The sequence below is a fragment of the Megalobrama amblycephala genome, linkage group LG1, assembly GCF_018812025.1.
Source record: "Megalobrama amblycephala isolate DHTTF-2021 linkage group LG1, ASM1881202v1, whole genome shotgun sequence".
In the NCBI taxonomy this organism is placed as follows: Eukaryota; Metazoa; Chordata; class Actinopteri; order Cypriniformes; family Xenocyprididae; genus Megalobrama; species Megalobrama amblycephala.
Window position 1 is genome coordinate 42,165,359 of NC_063044.1, and position 19,112 is coordinate 42,184,470.

Sequence of the window (19,112 nt, forward strand, 5' to 3'; positions counted from 1 at the left end):
AATTAATTGTTCGTGTTTTGCTTTAAATTGGACGTTCAGGTGATATCCATCAGCTTGCGTTTATAGGGAATACCTTGCAATTCATCAGCCTGTAATTATAGGAAACAATCCATTCAATTTTCCTCATTATATATGGATATTGTTGAAAGTTTCATGCAGGCATCTGCGCGTGCGCTCACGGGTCCTAATTATCTTGGGTAAATGTCTGTGTTTTCTTTTTCTCCAGGAGGGAAACTTCGCTAGATTTTTGCTTTGAGTTTGACGCGAATTTCACATTAAACGGCTCTTGATCTAGAGTACGGTACTCCTCTTCACTGAAAAGGTATGTCTGATGTAAAAAAACGGGTTAATTTGTGAACGTTTACTGTAGTTTGCGGTGTTTTTTGTTTGCGGGTCTTGTTAGCTAGCCAGCTATGCTAGGCTAACAGCCTATCCAGACCGCACGCGACGCGATAAATTACAAATCGCGCATGTATTATAAACATGTAATTGCACACGTGCATAATAAACAGCTCCGTCCGTGTAGTTTGACGCGAGCAGTTATTCGCAGCAAAGCGTGATTTGGTTGAGTCCGCCGCTGCTGTGCGGCATCGCGCAAAAAAATGCGCATCTGACAGGTAGACTAATTCAGTGCGGGTTATTTGCTCTTTACTCTAATCAAACATAGGCGAACAGCATATTCAGTATAGTCAGTTGCTTCGATTGAGCTAACTATGGAAACCCTGGGAGTAATTTGCACTGCTATTTTTCTTTTGCGTCCTCGCTTCTCCATTTATGCATTGTTCTCTCACCCAAGATCTACAATACACTTTAATTATGGATTTTAACTTTCTGCAAATTATTTTCAGCGATTTAATATACATGTTTGTATGATAATGGTTATCAACTCCTCTTATTAGAATTAACGACCTCTTAATTTGACACATTGTCGGGTCGGGTTAAACTATCACTTTCGCATGCGTTGATTATGAAAACATTTTCTCTTTTTTTTTTCATATATATATATATATATATATATATATATTCTCGCTTCTCCGTTTATACATTGTCGTCTCTTATAGATTTTCATTTTCTGCTAATAATCGACCTACACGGTTTGCTTAACGGTTATCAGCTCATCTTAAAGGGTTAGTTCACCCAAAAATGAAAATTAGCCCCTGATTTATTCACCCTCAAGCCATCCTAGGTGTATTTGACTATCTTTCAGATGAACACAATCAGAGATGTATTTAAAAATATCCTTAGTCCTCCAAGGTTTATAATGGTTGTGAATGGAAGCCCAAATTTTGAAGACAAAAAAAGTGCATCCATTTAAAAAAACAAACAAAAAAAAACAAACAAACAAACAAACAAAAAAAAAAGTAATCCATACAACTCCAGTGGATTAATAAAAGCCTTCTGGGAAAAAAAAAAAAAATTATATATAATTTCAAATAGCTAGCTTCCGGCGGACGACCGTATGCAGAATGCACAAGTCGATTTGCGGCAAATGAGTAATCCTGTGATGCGATGTATGACGCAGGACATGAGTATCGTAAGCTTAGACTCCTCTCGTGGTTCAAACAAATAGGACTGTGCAACAAATTTAAGCTCCTCTTATATTGAAATCCTCCAAAATTTTGCTTTAAAAATATAATTTTAGACTTATCAGTGACCGGTGTTTTGTTTTGCTCTCTCCTCTGCGCCTCAGTGTTCGTCATTACGTTGCGCGTCAGGTCAAAGGATACTCTTCTGCCGCAAATCGACTTGCACATTCGCTTTAAAGTTGACATGAAGTGAAAATGCACCTTATACCACAATATATCTTTTGTATTTTCTAAATGTCTATTCTATGTCTTGTTGTGAACAATTTATTTTTTTTTATTATATATATATATATATATATATATATATATATATATATATATATATATATATATATATATATATATATATATATATATATATATATATATATATATATATATATACATATAAAAAGTATAAATTTAATCAATGTTTAATCATAATTAGATCTTCCAGTGAAACCACAGGTGACACATGCTGGACTCATTTCGTCTGCTTAAACTCTGCCCCTTTCTTAAAATTAACTGCAAGTGCACAAAAAAAAAAAAAAAAAAAAAAAAAAAAATTTAAGTCTCAAAAACCAACAACTGATACATGGAACCAAATCTCAACCCTACACAAAGCTCATCTTTGATCACCCAAATTACATATTTAAACCTTTTTTTTTTTTTTTTTTTTTTTTTTTTTTTTTTCTCCTGTGGAAAGAAAATAATTGTGCCTTAAAATAGTAATGCTACACCCTTGCTTCATTTAGTATATTCTGATCTATGAGTATGTTAATTAGCCCCGCCTCCACTCACTCGCATGAGCTCAGAGAGCCACTCGGTCAACTTATTGAGGTAAACGCTGCACGACTGGTATCACTCTTTACAACATGCGTAGTGGTAATTGATATGATTGCTTTACTGCGTTATCAAACGGCTAATGCAATGTTCCAGTTCATGAGTCAGACAGCTGCCTTCTAACAGTCAGTATCCTTAGAAACGCTTCGAACAGCTCAGAACGTCCGTGGAGAAAGACATATAGTTCATCATAACGTCGTTATATACATCATACACCTGCAATATTGCTAAATCTACATGAATTTTCACATTAACAGAAGAATATACTGTGATAAACATAACACTAACTGACTGTGCAAGGGAGTCTCAAGACTAGCCAAGTTTAAGTCTGCCGGCACGTTGACGGGATTGGTTACAAGGTAGTTTGTGACGTCAGAAACACCAGCGGTTTTTCAAACTGCGTTTTTGAAACTGTCTGTCGATCACTGCGGTTTTAAAGAGAAAGTACTCGGCAATGGTGTTGACTTATGAATTTGCACATGTCTTAAAGCTAGGGCTGGACAATAATTCAATATCAATATATATCGCGATATAATTTTTTTCGATAACGGTGATATGACTTTTAAACACATTTCCGGTATTTCGATATATACATTACAGCATATATCAGGCGCAGCCGTTAGAAAGAGCAGAACGCGATTGGCTATTTGCGTGATGACGTACACCACAGAGACATTAACCAGCAGCCAGTGCTCAGCAGTTGTACGGTAAGATCAAACGCGAACGCGGCAAGTTTGACAAAATGAGTACATCTGATGCAAATGCGACGGAACAAGCTTCCACAACTTGATGAAAGTATGTGTGCATAACTACACCGTGCTGGTTAATGTTTGGTGCAGGAGAATCTGTGAAATAAAAACTTTAAACACGGATACTTTATTCTGTATGAACTATGTGTCACGTGGCTAGTGTTATTAAACTCGTCGTGGAGCGCAGCGCTGAAACCGAGCATATGCGCGCTCCGCCTGTATATCATAAAAACAATCGTATTTTCCATGTGTTCGTATTCAAACTCAAGTTCTGACCGCATCGCGAGCAAAATACAAACAACACGTGCTGTGCTGAAGGAAACATAGCCTATATGGCTCGCGCGTTTGAACGCAGCTAGAGCAGGCAGAGGTGAATGAGCCGCACTTTAGTGACATTTGAATTCTCTGCTGTAATGCGATATCACGCAAACATTTTCCATTTGTGCTGGTAGATCACAGCAAAACAATCCACATGCACACAAACCTCTGCTCTGGTCGCGTCGCAGGAAAACACATTGTGTTGTAGCACTGAGCAAACAAACACCAACGATATGTCTCTGAATGACAACAGACTGAGGCGAGAGAAGTGATACTTCCTCATGCATAATACCGCAATTATAATCTTATTCATACTACAGCGCAGTGATTGGATTAAATGAGCTTTATGTCATGAATATATATGACGAGATTCGCTCGAAATGGTCTACGTCAGCATGTTCGACCATGCCCATACTTGGGCCTAAAGTACGCGATTACGTTTCAAACAATACAGAAATCGCTCTGAAAATGCAAAAATAACAAATTTTTCACTTATGAATAACATTAATGAGTACCTTTAGTGTTTTCAATGATGTGCAGCCTATACATATGTTTACATCTAAAAAAAAAAAAAAAAAAGTGTTTTGGGGTTTCATGACCCTTTAAGAATAATAAAATCAGCCTACATTATAGTTTAATGTGAAAGATATTAATATTACTAAAGTGAGTGAGTCTTGTTTATTTTTATGTTTGTATGAAGGCTAAATACAAATAAAAGCTGAACATAAATTTATTTGTACTGTTTTTATTTCTAAAATATTACATAGTTTTATAGGAAGAGATTTCATAGATTTGGCAAATTCATTTTTCAGATGTTTGTAGGTACAGACATCCGTTGTGGCCATTCTTGGCAGTTTTTCTGAGGCTATATAGTTCATATCGATATCGGAATTATATTGTATCGACCGAAATTAAGAATTATATCGTGATATAAATTTTGGCCATATCGTCCAGCCCTACTTAAAGCTTATTAAAAACAACACCTAGACATATAAACAACATTAAAATCTTCACCACAGGGTGTCTTTAATAAAGTTAACAGCCTCTGAATTTATCGGGAAAAAAAAAAAAAAAAAAAAAGACATTGTGTGGTAGTTGTTTGGTAACAGTGAAAAGATGTAAACACTGTGACGCACGCTCATTTTGACTCATGATGATCAAACCCTCAGTGTCATCAATCATAAAACCATCTTGTTTGAACTTCATTGAATTGAAGGGCGAGCTGCAATATGTTATAACTAGAAACCCCAGAGGCAATGACAACAGGTTTTTACAAATGTATTAAGTTGGAAAACGTGTTCAGTCAAATGGTTAATAGCCTTATCACTGCTGATACAATTAGCACATGCTTCATTTATACTGTACATAGTCACACGTGCTAGGGGACTCCAGGACCTTTTGATTGAGAGGACCAGGATTTGTATGATTCAGTCAGATTTTGCAATGATGGAGATTGTGAAATGTACACACATTCTGTAATAGAGCCATAATCAAGTGTGTATCGCCACTGCTACAGTTTCACTGCTATGTTCTTAGGAAATAAAAAATTTAAACGCTCCCTAGATATGTTTCAGACTCTAAAATGACGTTTCCTCTTTGGTTTGAACCCAATGTAGTTTTAAGGTTTACCTTTGTTCTCAACCATTGAGATTGCAATTAATGTAATATTTTAAAAAAGGTCCAAATGGAAGTATTAAAATAAATTTATTATAAATATATATTGAAATATTGTTTCTCTTTTGCAGGTTTTCAATCATTTAGCGGGCCACAAGTCATGTCTGGTATAGCGTTAAGTCGTCTCGCACAAGAACGAAAGGCTTGGCGGAAAGACCATCCTTTTGTAAGTATGATGTTTCCGATCACGGATGTGAGGCTGTTGTACAGAAATTAAGAGGGAGAGATGAGGTTTTGTTTTACTTTTTAATGTTTGAGAAGCAACAGGCTTTGTGTAGACCTGTGGAGGGTCTTTTTATCAGTTCCAAATCAACATTTTTAGAAACATGTCTTATTAATTTATTTAGAGCTGAAGTATTAACCTTTGGCGGAAAAGCAACGAAGGGGTTACTGAAGGGTAGCGCTTTCCATTTGCGTTGGAGAAGTTGTTATTTTAACATGTCGCTTTTATTTAATTTTTTTTTTTTTTTTTTTTTTTTTTTTTCAGCTGAGAAGTCACTATTGAAACTGTTGGGGTGTATGTGCTCACATAAATGAGACCATAGATTAAATAGTTTGACATTTTGAAACTTGAAGCCACCTACATGATTTCCACAAAAAAAAAGAAAGAAAAAAAAGAGAAAAAGTTTCTCTCATTTTTCAGGGTTTTGTAGCCGTACCAACAAAAAACCCTGATGGAACTATGAACTTGATGAACTGGGAGTGTGCCATCCCAGGGAAAAAAGGGGTAATTGCCATTTTGATGTTTACAGTACAGATAACTGTTTTTGCCTGGTATGTACATCCATATAAAATCCTGTGCTCCCCCCCCCCCCCCCCCCCCCCCTTTTCTTTCTCAGTGACTGCTGAATGTCATTTGTATGTTAAACGAAATGTTAAGTAAATGAGTACCTTTTTATTTTTCTTCTCAGACACCGTGGGAGGGAGGCTTATTCAAACTCCGGATGCTGTTCAAGGACGACTATCCTTCCTCTCCACCAAAGTGTAAATCAGATGTCCAGTGGGGCTAATCTGTTATCTGTACTTTATATGCACATTGTGGTGTTTTTAATTGTGCCAGATTTTTATCATGTGACTTTTTCTACAGGTAAATTTGAGCCTCCTTTATTCCATCCGAATGTATATCCGTCTGGTACCGTGTGCTTGTCTATTTTAGAGGAAGACAAAGACTGGAGGCCTGCCATTACAATCAAGCAGGTAAGCTGTAAAGGCTGCACCCCTAAAAAAAAAAAAAAAAAAAAAAAAAAAAAAAAAAAAAAAATTTGTAAATTGACTAGGGATGCTCATTAACTGGTTAATTTTGACTGATTAATATTATCAGTTTAATGGTTTAAAAATAATCTTAAAGGGTTAGTTTACCCAAAAATTATTACTCCCCCTGGTGTCGTTTCACATCCAGAAGACCTTCGTTCATCTTTGGAACACAAATTAAGATAATTTTGATAAAGTCTGAGAGGTTTCCGTCCCTCTATAGATATCCAACACAACTACCACTTCAAGGTCCGGAAAGGTAGGAAAAACATCAAAGTACTTCATGTGACTCCCAGTGGCTTAAACTCAATTTTATGAAGCAATGTGAGTGCTTTGTTTATGCAAAAAAATCATAATTTACCACTTTATTTACAAAATAACATTATCCAAACCATGTTCATGCAACAATGTCAGCTCTCGCGCAAACACAAAACGCATGTCGTGATGCTCTGGTGAACACACGCGTGTGCGTTGAGTTGACGTGCAAAACTTATGGATGTGGAACGATATGAGGATGATTAATTCATGACAGAAATTTCACTTTTGGGTGAACTAACCCTTTAAGTAACTTTTGAAAGCATTTTGCTGCATGGTTAATCCAGCAAGAAAACAGAACACAGTGTTGAGCTCATGTAGACAACCTTGCTCATTTGGCACGAATCCAAATGTTTCCATATTTGATATATTTGGACACCAAAGTAGACTTTGTACTTTTCTCGCGTTCCAGCATCAACATAAAACATCATCCTTCACATGAGCAGAAATGTTTTTGCCATAAAAACACCACAGTGGGGCGGTGAATGTGGTGTGTTTTTTTTTTTTTTTTTTAACCAAGTACAACATGTTCTTGGAACAACATTCCAATCAGATTTGAGTGGAAAGGATTACAGTTTGTCAAGTTTAGACTTAGAACCAGGGTTAGGTGCTTCTATGTCATTGTTATTCACCTATCATTTCTCTCTGGTTTTAGGGATAAATTATGGGTAGGGATAGGTTTAGGGGAAGGAATGGGGTTAGGATCAAATTTTCAGACAAGAATGTTTCAGATATAAATATGTTGATCCAGGAACATGTCTTACTTGGCAAAATCACGGTGACCACAGTGGGACGGTGCTCATGCTGAATTGCACATAGTGTACCATGGACTATTAAAATTGAGCAGTGTCAGGTTTTTTTTTATATGTTTGGCTGACTTCTTTTTTTCATGTTGACCAGGCCGCGACGTTAGGTTAGCAATTTTAGAGTGTAGCCCTGTCCGAATACCCACACTTGCAGTCTTTGCTCTTGACCACTTGTCTACTTGCATGACGCATTTCCTGTATTTGGCTCAAGTGTTCAAATGGGCGTGAGGACTGCAAGTGTGTGTAGAACTTTTGATTACCCGATGGGACACTTAGAGTCTTGCAAAAAAATGCAAGCGTTTACAGAGCTTTATTATTTTCAATGCTTTGCATTTTAAAATACTTCTAAATGTCTGTTCAGTGGTCGCTATGTAACTAACAGAAGACGCAATATTAAAATTGTGGTGCTTCTTTAAGTGATAAAAAGCAGTTGCAAATTATGAACAAAATACACATAGCCTACCCATCTTTACATCAATAAAATGTGCAACACTTTATATTTTCCTACCAAATTATATGTAATATAATTAATTTAACTTGCAGTCGAATGTTTTCCTTGAAATTTCGTGATTTCGGGGCATGCGAGTTCCCGAACATAATGCATGATGGGATACGCTAGCCTCAAATAGCGCTCCGGAGCGGTATTCAAAATGGTGTGTTTAGTGTATGTGTTAAGGGCACTGCACTTGGGCATTTTTTTTTTTAAGACATGGGACAGTCTTGCGCACTTACTTCCTTCGTCTGCATGCGCTCTCAAGTGGCCAAGACCGCGAGTGTGGGTATTTGGATGGGGCTTGTGTGTGTGGCGCCGGTGCGATCACTTGAATTGTATCTTTGTAACTGTGGAAACTAGGGCTGGGAGAATAAATTGAGATTTTCTGAATGCATCGCAAGTCTCTGGAATCGATTCTGAGCCTTGTTTTTAACAGCAGATGACGCTCTAGGCTAGCTTTTACCCGCACACTCAAACGCTTATGAAGAATTAAAATTAAATTAAAAATTGAATTTATCTTGGCATAGTTGAATAACAAGAGTTCAGTACACAGAAATAACATACAGTGAGTCTCAAACTCCATTGTTTCCTCCTTGTGTAAATCTAATTTGTTTAAAAGACCTCCGAAAAACAGGCGAATCTCAACATAACACTGTTACGTAACAGTCGGGATCATTAATATGTATGACCCCAATATTTGCATATGCCAGCCCATGTTCAAGGCATTAGACAAGGGCAGCCAGTATTAACGTCTGGATCTGTGCACAGCTGAATCATCAGACTAGGTAAGCAAGCAAGAACAATAGTGAAAAATGGCAGATGGAGCAATAATAACTGACATGATCCATGATAACATGATATTTTTAGTGGTGTTTGTAAATTCTTTCTAAATGTTTCGTTAGCATGTTGTAAATGTACTGTTAAATGTGGTTAAAGTTACCATCGTTTCTTACTGTATTCACAGAGACAAGACTGTCGTTATTTTCATTTTTAAACACTTGCAGTCTGTATAATTCATAAACGCAACTTCATTCATTGTAAATCTCTCCAACAGTGTGTAATGTTAGCTTTAGCCACGGAGCACTATCAAACTCATTCAGAATCAAATGTAAACATCCAAATAAATACCATACTTAAGCGATTAGACATGCTGCATGACGAACACTTTGTAAAGATCCATTTTGAGGGTTATATTAGCTGTGTGAACTTTGTTTATGCACTGTTTAAGGCAAGCGCAAGCTCTGTGGGCGGAGAGCGTGAGAATTTAAAGGGGCCGCAGCCTAAATTGGCTCATATTTAATGATGCCCCAAAATAGGCAGTTAAAAAAATTAATAAAAAAAAAAAAAAAAATCTATGGGGTATTTTGAGCTGAAACTTCAGACACATTCAGGGGACACCTTAGACTTATATTACATATTTTAAAAAGACGTTCTACATCACCTTTAAGTGGGGTGTGTGTGTGTAAGGAATTGGAAGCAAGCAGAGTATAGCTGTTTCTAAAGCACTTAGTGCCATCTGCTGTTAAAAAACGAAGCTCCGGATCGATATGAGAGAAAATCGTGACGCGTTCAGAAAGTCTCAGAGTCGATCCAGAATCATTACTCGATTCATGACTGAATGATTTATTGTCCCAGCCCTAGTGGAAACCGTTTAGAATACTCCATTTATGGTCCTTCGGAAAAAGAGTAAGATACGGAATCATTTGAAACTGTAAAGGGTCTACTTTTGTGTACTTTCACAATACAAACAAAACCTTGTGCGTTTGTAAAATAAAGAAAACAAACAGGATGCGCTTACTACAGTCTTTGTTTCCGTTCCGTGTTCTTGTTTGTGGAGTGCGTCAAAATAACGAACTGAAAGTCGGCATATAGAGCAATGGGGATTTACTTTATTTAGATGCATCAACAAATGTGTTATTGTAGGAAATAAAAAACATTTGCTAATAAGTTATTGTTTTGACAATTTAGTTGAGTGATCAAATAACCAATGACAAAGCAGAATCCCAGTAAAAGATTTATCTGAAAGGAAAAATTATTTAATGACCTATGTGCGGCCATATGAATATTTACATATTTAATTGCCCTTACTTTAATTGAAGAGATGCCATAATAGAAACGCTGTGAAATCAAATTGAATGATTTCACTCAAATAACCTGTAGATTTTAATGAAAGCATAGATGTCTGAAATGTAGCTTAATGGGCTTATTTAATTCCATAAATGACAATAATTATTAAATAAAATGACACGTGTAACAACATGCCACTTGGGGCCTCCTTTTGGGGGCCTTCTTATTTTACTTCAAAATAAAAATCCACAAATCCAAAATCTCACATGTTATTCAAATGAAATTACAAAATTAAAAAGCAGGTGCGTGATTTGACGATATGTGAATCCTCTTTGTTTTATACTGCTATTTGCGCATGAAATCTAAACCCCTGGAAAACAAATGTTTATTTTTTTGTGAGTCACAGACACTTATCGTTTTCTAATTTAATTCAGATTTAACAATCTTGCCGGTTAATGATTGGTTAACGAGCGTCTTGTCATTCAGTAAAAAATACGAACATGAAAAATTAACACCCCTAAAATTGACACATTTGTTAAAGGTCCATTCAAATGGTATCTCCAATAACAAAGTGTAATTCAAGATATTTAAGGACGAATTGTTTCATTGGACTTTCTATTTAAGTGATGGTTTTTTTTTTTTTTGTTTTTGGAAGATTTGAACTACAAATGTTGCATGGATTTGTGGTGTGTGGGGTTTTTTTTTTTTTTTTTTTTTTTTTTTTTTTTTTTTTATCTCCATAAGCCAATGCGTTCCTGAAGAGGGCAGTATTATCTCATGAAGCTCCACATCTTCTTTATATTTTTAGATCTTGCTAGGAATCCAAGAACTCCTTAATGAACCAAATATTCAGGACCCCGCACAGGCTGAGGCATACACAATTTACTGGTACGCACCTCCCAGTTCAAATATAGTCTTGCCTGTTGTGACTGAAATGCTTATTGCCTTTGTTATGAATCTTGTGTTTGCATTTCTGTTTCAGCCAAAACAGAGTGGAGTATGAAAAAAGGGTCAGAGCACAAGCCAAAAAGTTCTCGCCGTAAACCTCAAGATTTCGCACTGTAATGGAAATGGGTTTTGACCAGGTCTCCTCACCCCTGTTACTCCCCCTTTACAAATCATATCCACTTCATACTGATTTACTGCTGGGCTTAAAGAAATGAATGTGTCGTGCCATTGTTGATCCACTGATGCTCGTCCTAAAAAACTCTTCCTGGAGGTTTTAAATTTGGCCTTTTGTATAATATATTTATATATGTATATTTTTATTTTTATTTTTCTTCCCAGTTGGGCAAATCCACAGCAGAGGAGTTCACACTAAGTTGTGTGAGGTGTGGCTTTTTTTTTTTTCTTTTCTTTTTTTTTTTTTTTTTTTTTGTGGGTGGGGTTACTTGGTAACAGTGCTACATATTTACAAAAAGGCACAATAAACATCCACATGCAGAAGAAATGATATTCCACAGATGCAGAGGCATGAGCCTAAAACTTTTGTTTCGCTTAATCTTTGTTTTCTTTCAGACTGGCCTCCTTAGTCTCTTTCATGGTTTTAATGATTTAAAACTTGCTATTAATGTCAGTATTTCAACTGCTGTAAAATGATACTTTTATACTTTCTTTACTTTGAATTAGTGTCTATAGAGAGATTTCCATTCCTGATGCAGGCAGTGTACTAAGCATGTACCGTTCAGTATCATAGCATTGTGCTGCCTCGGCCGTCTGTGTTTCACAAAAAAAGGAAAAAGAAAAAAAAAAGACTTAAGTAAAAGGCCTCTGAATCAAATGGTTGGTTAGTTAACCGCTGCATCAGTCTCTTTGTGTTTATATGGTGTTTTGTTCATGTAAGTGTATAGAGTAAATAAAAATGTTTATACAAAGCCAGTCGTGACTGCAGGTACATTCTTCACATGGTTCACAACATGAATGGATTGATTTCAACCATGCTTGAAAGGTGAGTCTTCTCATGGTTCTTGGTCATGGTCACTCTTTATGTACAAAGACTTCTATGGGACTGGAATGGATTGATTTCAAGAGGTTGAATTTTGTCTAGGTTTTTTGTTGTATGTAGTGAGTGGAAACCAACAGATGTCGAATAACTTTTTGGGTGGGAATTGAATGTCTACACTGTAAAAAAAAAAATCCCGTTGTTTCTACGGAAAAATACCGGCAGCTGTGGTTACCAGAACAATACTGTAAAAATGACATCAAACCGTAAACATACTTACGGAGTTACATGTGAATTTTACATTTTAAATCTGTTAAATTTACGGTAAAATAATGTATTTCATTAACTGATATAATGTTAATTTACTAACCTAATGAAGTACTAATATCTGTTTTGTACCTTTATAATACACTGACAGTCACCAAACACAGTGGTGATAAGAGTCACATGATGAATCAAAGTTCATCACAAGCAGCTCTTCCACAAGCTGAGGAGGACAATACTAATATATAGAAGGTGCACACCGTGTCATTCACACACACACACTAAACACCATCATGGTAACATGCATGAAATTTTAAAAATGCAATAAACATTAATTTAACAACATTAGATGTAACATAAAACCCTAATGTACATAACTGATTAGAAAAAAATGAGAAAAACTAAGAAGAAACAGAGTTATTTCAACAAAAATATATCAAATGTGAAGTATCACGCAGGGAATTGTGGGAATGTCAATATACGGTTTTTCACTGTAAATTTTACAATGAATTGTTATTTTTCACTTCCAAAAACTGTGAATTTAACGGTATTTTACCGTAAAATTACATTAAATGTACCGTTAAATCTATTACAGTTATTCACCGTATATAGTACGGAAACTTTCTGTAAACCAATCAACAGTTTTTCACCGCAGCATTTTTACAGTCTTTTACTGTTAAAATCACGGTCATTTTTTACAGTGTACGGTAAAGAACTTGACTTGTACATGTGGTATGTGCAGGGGTTCCTATGCTGTTTGGAAAAGTATGGAAAAATATTTGTTTCCAGACTATTGGCTCTATTCAGTTTTCTAATTTATCATACCTGCAAACTAGTCACTTTTTGGTGATATTGGCCATTTTGAAGCAAAATTAGTCATTTATATGAATCATTTAGAATATTTTATTTATTTATTTATTTATTTTTTCCCAGGGTGAGAGTGTGTGTCACAAGATTCTCATAAGAATCGAAAATGGGCTACTTTCCCATAAACTGGAGTGAGTCGCAATCGATCTTGGTGCTCTGTGGCGTGACAGATCGCTGTAGCGCTCGTGAACCAACCATCTCTTCCGCTTTACTCGTTAAAACACAAAATAAACGATTAAACATCCGAATGTGTTAAAAGATACAGTACAACTTACCGAAATCTGTATCCTGTCACATGCAATGTTTCAATGGCAGAAAGGCGTCAAAAGCTTGTAAAAATCACATTTAGCCTACCTCAGAAAAGCCGTTCAATGTCCAAAAGCTCATTATTTAGGTACAAAAATGAACTTTGAGAGGAGCATTTTGTTAAATATATGCACTATAGGCTATTGCATATTCATTGTATTTGTACTTAAAATGTGCTTCAATATTGAATGTATAAATCCATATGACAGCCACCATTTAAATGTTTAGGCCTACATTTAAAAAAAATAAATAAAAAAAAAGTAGAAAAATAATTGTCATTAAAAATGTATCATAATGTTATTATAAAAACTTCCTTATGTGTAATTTAGCCTATATGAAAGTAGCTTACAAATCAATTTTAATATATCTAATCTCTTTAATCTCATATTATAAAGATGAACCAGCTGTGGTTCCCTGTATAGTTTACAGATTTAGTTGATTTTATTTATTTTTTTTCTTTGAGGAAATTTCCCATGTACTGTACCTGATAGGCCCCAAATTAATCAATACTAAATCAAAGGTAATCAAATCACAAGCTTCTCAAATCAAAATTTGTCGATGCTCAGCCCTGGTGCCTATTATTAATAATAATAATAATAATAATAATAATAATAATATTATTTTATATTAAAAAAAATAATAATAATAAATGTGAATACTAAATACAAAACTATATCTCAACAATCAAACACTTAAAAATCACTAAAAGACTGTAGGACCCGGACTACAAACATGAAGCAGAGAAAACACAGAAAAGGAGACCAAGGCTTATCAATGGTAGAAATTGTTTGAAAGGAAATTTGAGTATGGAAAAGTATGGAATTTTGAAGAGGAAAATGTGTAGGAACGCCTGGCACATTACTAATAATAGTAGTCATATTAAAGAAGTAAATGATGAAAAAAAAAATAATAATAATAACATTTTAATGTTTAAGTCAACAGGAATTGGAAAACATTTGAAAATACCAATGGATACCATTTTATTATTGTTAGCAACAATAATAAATGCATATTGTCAATTGATGTTTTGTTTACAAATTTCTCATGTACATTTGAGTCTGCTTTTGACTCGAACAATAGTTTCAGCACTCCTGTTTTGAGCATGATATTGATGAACCAATATGACAGTGCAGTCCCTAGTGAAAAATATGCTAAAATATATTTGAAATACATTTATTTTATGTATATTACAAATATATTTACATATTTGTGCTTAAAAATACCCTGTAATAGTACTTTTGGTCTACTAAACTGGTATACTTAAAGTCTGCTAATTGGAAAAACTAATTCTGTACTTAATGCTCGTTAATTGTGCGGAAGTAGTCCTGAAGTCCATAAGTATATTTGATTGTGCTAAAGTGGAACCATTGCAAATAGCCTACTCTAGGTAGGCTACACTTTATATATCCGTCTTTAAATGAAAGATATTCAGAGATCATACAATTCTTAGTGATGTTAAAACATTTTAGGCACTCTTTTAAGAAATGTGCATTGTGCAATAAAGGCTACTACAAATGAAGTTCAGTTATATCAAGTGATGATAATAAATGTGGATTTGAAGTAGCCTATACTCGGTATGAAATGTGTTTTAAATAGATTTTGGTTTAGGTTCTTTTTAACCGGGGTGCCATAGAGTTATGAGGCTCATAACTACAGGAATATTGGCCTTTTATGAGATCAATAGGCTTTATGCCGGACGTCACATGAACAAGCAGGTCGCATTACATCTGCTTGTCGGAGAAAGTGTTAACGGCAGTACCGAACTGACGCCGATATCTATGGACATTTGAGGTAATCAGCTAACCTAGCTAGCTCTTTTCATTTTTTGCCGCTTTATTCAATTTAAATATCTAAATATTAGTGAGAAGGAAAATTAAACTTTTAGATATCATTCTGAATATGCGATGGACATTGTTATGCTCATATTTGCTCGCTCCTTTGAAGGTATCTTTGAGTAAAACAGCTTCAAATTTAACGAAACATAAAAAATACCCAAACCGGAAGCGATGCGACCTGTTTTCACAGAATATGGAAGTTAGCAGCGTATAACTTCCAGTTGCTGAAATGACAGGCAACATTATTGTGGTTCGGTCGGTGGGACTTGGGAGGTTCTGTTTTGATGTTACCTGGGGTAAGTTGCATAGCCATTATGTTAAGGCTGTGCCTAGCTGTTAGTTAGGGTTAATCACTCTATATTTTGGGTATTAAATTAGACCAGTCAATGTTTTTATGTAACTGGCTTAAAAAGTTATGAACAGTCTTAAAGAAAAAAAAAAATGGCTGACTAACTTTACAAGTCTTAGCAGTTTATGCAACCGACCCCTGGTTTGAAACTACTTATATGTGATGGTGCTAATTTATTAGTCCTATCAGATAAGCACTCCAAGGTAGATGCTGCCTAGCAGTTACAGACCAGGACCCCTACTTTGAAAATCAGTGTTTTCTTGGGTTGCTTAGAGGAATATAACAGTCAGAGAGCTATTATGCCCATGGGAAAATGCCCCACATTGCATGTTAAAGGTGAAGCACTAGCTGGCCCTGAATTTGATAAGCCTTCTCTCATTGAAATGAGATGTTAAAGCTGGAGAATTTCCATGCTAATTATGCATTCTTCCTAACAAAGGTAATGTTTAATCATGCTGACATTAACTTGGTAAGGTGTTCTCACTGTGCTCCTGTGAGAATTGTAGCATTGAATTCTGTGGGCTTGTCAAGGCTGTTCTGATAAAATGGGGGAAACACTGGACTCCAGGCGCTTGCGGAGGTCAGCACAATTATGAATATTTTCAGCATGATTTCTACAGCCTGAGCTGTAAGGAAATTGGCTAGAAACTATTAGTGGGAAACCCTGTCAGTGGAGAGACAGTTAATTGCAGGAAGAGATTTCTAAAGTGTAACTTCATGGTAATTACTGGTTTTATTTAATTCTTTCTGAAAGCGTATTTTGATATTTTATAACTTTTTATAACAGAAACTCAGCATTACTAAAGCTGTCACTATATAATTGGTGTTGGTTGCTAAGGCAAACATCACCATTACTATTGCTCATATTTGTGAGATTTTTCAAAAAACTTACAATATGCAACTCCTCCTGTTTGTGCTATAGGTATGCTTAAATCTTGCAGATTGTTATCAAAGGTGTACTATACCTTTCCACATGATCTAAGTTAAGAGTTTGGGAAAAATCCCATTGAATTATAGCTTACAATGAAAGTCCTTAGCCACCTATAGGGTTTTAAATATCATAGAAGCTTGGAAATGGGCTCTTTGATTTGGGCTAGTGACTAGCCATCTAGCAACCAACCAGCGGACCACAGCAACCACAAAAATGGCATAACAACCACTCAGAACACCTTAGCAACCTCATAGCAATGCACTAGCATTGTGCTGGCTTTATTTCATGGAAGAATGGCTCATGTTTTCTTGAGATCTAATTGGAGAGTAATATTCTCCATCCATTCATGACACAATGGGCTTTTGGAACAATCTGCATTTTGCTAATAATGTCGAATATATAAGAATGTCCTCATAAGCTTTTAGAGTAATTTGTGTGTCTTGAGGGGTTTCTTACAGTAACCTTTTTGATTGCCATCTTTGATTAGCTGGATAAATAAGATTAACAGACAATGCAAATGACAGTTTTGCAATGCAAATTAAATCATTAACACTGCTCTACACACATCCTCGACATTGAAGCAACTCATGCCTTTCCGAGTCTCTGAAAACGGTGGCGTTGATTATTTTTCTCAGTCACGTTTCATAAATGCTGATTGCCATTTAGACCTTTTACTCCTGACATCTATTACAATTTTAAATGACTATCTAGAATCGTTGCATATAATATCGATTTAGGAATCACTGAATGAGAAATTACACATTTTCAGGTGTCCGAGACCAGGAAGAGGAATTCCTTTGACGCATCCTTGTGTTTTATATATTTTCCTTTTCTTTGTATTTTATATCAATATGGTTCAAGATTATCCTTTTCAAATCAATGTGATAATTGAGTTTGGTCAAAAGTAATCTAAAAGTAATCAGATTACATTACCTTAAATGTGTAATGTGATGTATTATGTTACTAATTAAAATTTTTGTCATGTAATTTGGAATCAGTAACCGATTACAATTTGTAAGTAATATACCCAGCACTGTCCGTTCCCATGCCCATCTTTAAAGTGAAGCTGTAGTTGTATTATGCTGTTGTTTTAGTCTGTGCCAGCCGGGCCAGTGCACTAATGATGTGCCCATGGAAACAGACGGAAGGGTCATTCTGAACCTTCAACACTTATCAAAAACTAACAGAAATCTCCAGTTGTCCACTGAGGGGATCTACCACACATTATATAATGTCAAGAAGCTGTCCTTTATTAGGTGGGAATAGAAGTTCTCTGCATATATTAATGCCTTAGTTCAAATATATGAGTCATTTTAATATCAAGAAATAACTTTCCTGTATTTGCTTCGGGCTGTTTATAGACCCGAGCTTTGTTTTTCATCAACTTGATGTTCGTGAAGCCCTTCGAATTAACTAGATTTCTGCATGAATGACTCATGAAATGTGATTTCATCTGCATTCAGGTACTAATAACAGACTTACTTAATTAGCAACATGCACAACATTTGACAATGCTGTATTTTTAATGAACGCATGCTTTGTACAACCAAAATAATTAATGGAAAAAGTATGCAAGCACTTATATTTGGTAACTGGAAGAGCTAAATTGCTATTGCCGCTGATTAGACCATGGGAGTCATTATTAACATATATTTTTATATTGTAGGTTCTTGAAACTATTTCATTTAAAATCTATTTCAGCTCCTTCTGGCTTACCTTAAGGGAAGTATGGAAACCTGCTTTAAAAAAGGTAATTGTAATTATTATTATTTTAACCAGCTGTGAATTAATATTTCATAATTGCAACTTTATATATCCCAGCTGTGAGTTTATATCTTGAAATGTGATCACTTTATTTCTTATTGTAAACTTGAGCTCAGTTTTTAACTCTGAGGTGGAAACAGGCTTCTGCAAGATCGCAGCTTTCTTTCTGATGCTGTTTTTTTGTTGTTGTTTTTAGATTATGTAACGTTCGAAGAGGCTCTATCATGATCACTTGTTGTAACATCATTGAAGAACCTCCTAATAAATGAGCGCTTACAATTACACAAAAGAGGAGACGTCTGTGCGATGACGATTCGACCCATGAAAGCATCGAGTGCGAGCGAGGAGGGAAGCTTGAAAGAAATATATTTCCATTTGATCCTTTCAAACTGTGATGTATTTTAATACAAAACAGTACGCAGCACCACAAGTGGGCTGGTGGAAGTGGAAATCTCTAGAGCTTCAAAGGACCCATCAATTGCGATGACTGGCTATTTATAAAGTGCAGGCCCTAATTCTCCATGTTACAAGCACTCAGCATTTGCAGGAACACAACACAGTAGCATCCTGTTCAAATCTAATTCATTCTGACCCAACCACTTAGCATTCGCTCAGAAAGAAAGAAACATGAATGCTGTAGTCCAATGGAGCTCATTACATTGGCTATAATGGCTCAATAACAGTGGCTCAAACTCTTAATTATGGTTTTTACGACTTTTAACATGTTTTATTTGTTGTGGGAAATATGTTTCAGTGCTAATGCATCTATAAAT

At 35.5% G+C, this 19,112-nt stretch overlaps 1 protein-coding gene across 2 annotated transcripts; it reads left to right on the forward strand.

The window, feature by feature from the left end:
• Positions 1-88: 88 nt before the first annotated feature.
• On the forward strand, positions 89-11,959 carry ube2ia (ubiquitin-conjugating enzyme E2Ia). Of its 2 annotated transcripts, none has more exons than XM_048193610.1 (7): positions 89-197; positions 5,221-5,315; positions 5,793-5,876; positions 6,061-6,133; positions 6,237-6,346; positions 10,890-10,969; positions 11,064-11,959. In XM_048193610.1, the coding sequence occupies exons 2-7, from the start codon at positions 5,250-5,252 to the stop codon at positions 11,122-11,124; spliced, it is 474 nt and encodes a 157-aa protein (XP_048049567.1). In that variant the 5' UTR covers positions 89-197; positions 5,221-5,249; the 3' UTR covers positions 11,125-11,959. The 2 variants fall into 2 exon arrangements, with proteins under 2 accessions (XP_048049567.1, XP_048049560.1); XM_048193603.1 differs by having other exon boundaries at positions 95-322.
• The last annotated feature ends 7,153 nt before the right edge of the window (positions 11,960-19,112 follow it).

Bases quoted from the DNA above. Each gene is read 5' to 3' on its own strand.
- ube2ia (XM_048193610.1), top strand. From the start codon at position 5,250: ATGTCTGGTATAGCGTTAAGTCGTCTCGCACAAGAACGAAAGGCTTGG. The intron at 5,877-6,060 runs GTAATTGCCATT...TTTTCTTCTCAG, and splicing joins CCATCCCAGGGAAAAAAGGG to ACACCGTGGGAGGGAGGCTT. The intron at 10,970-11,063 runs GTACGCACCTCC...TTTCTGTTTCAG, and splicing joins GAGGCATACACAATTTACTG to CCAAAACAGAGTGGAGTATG.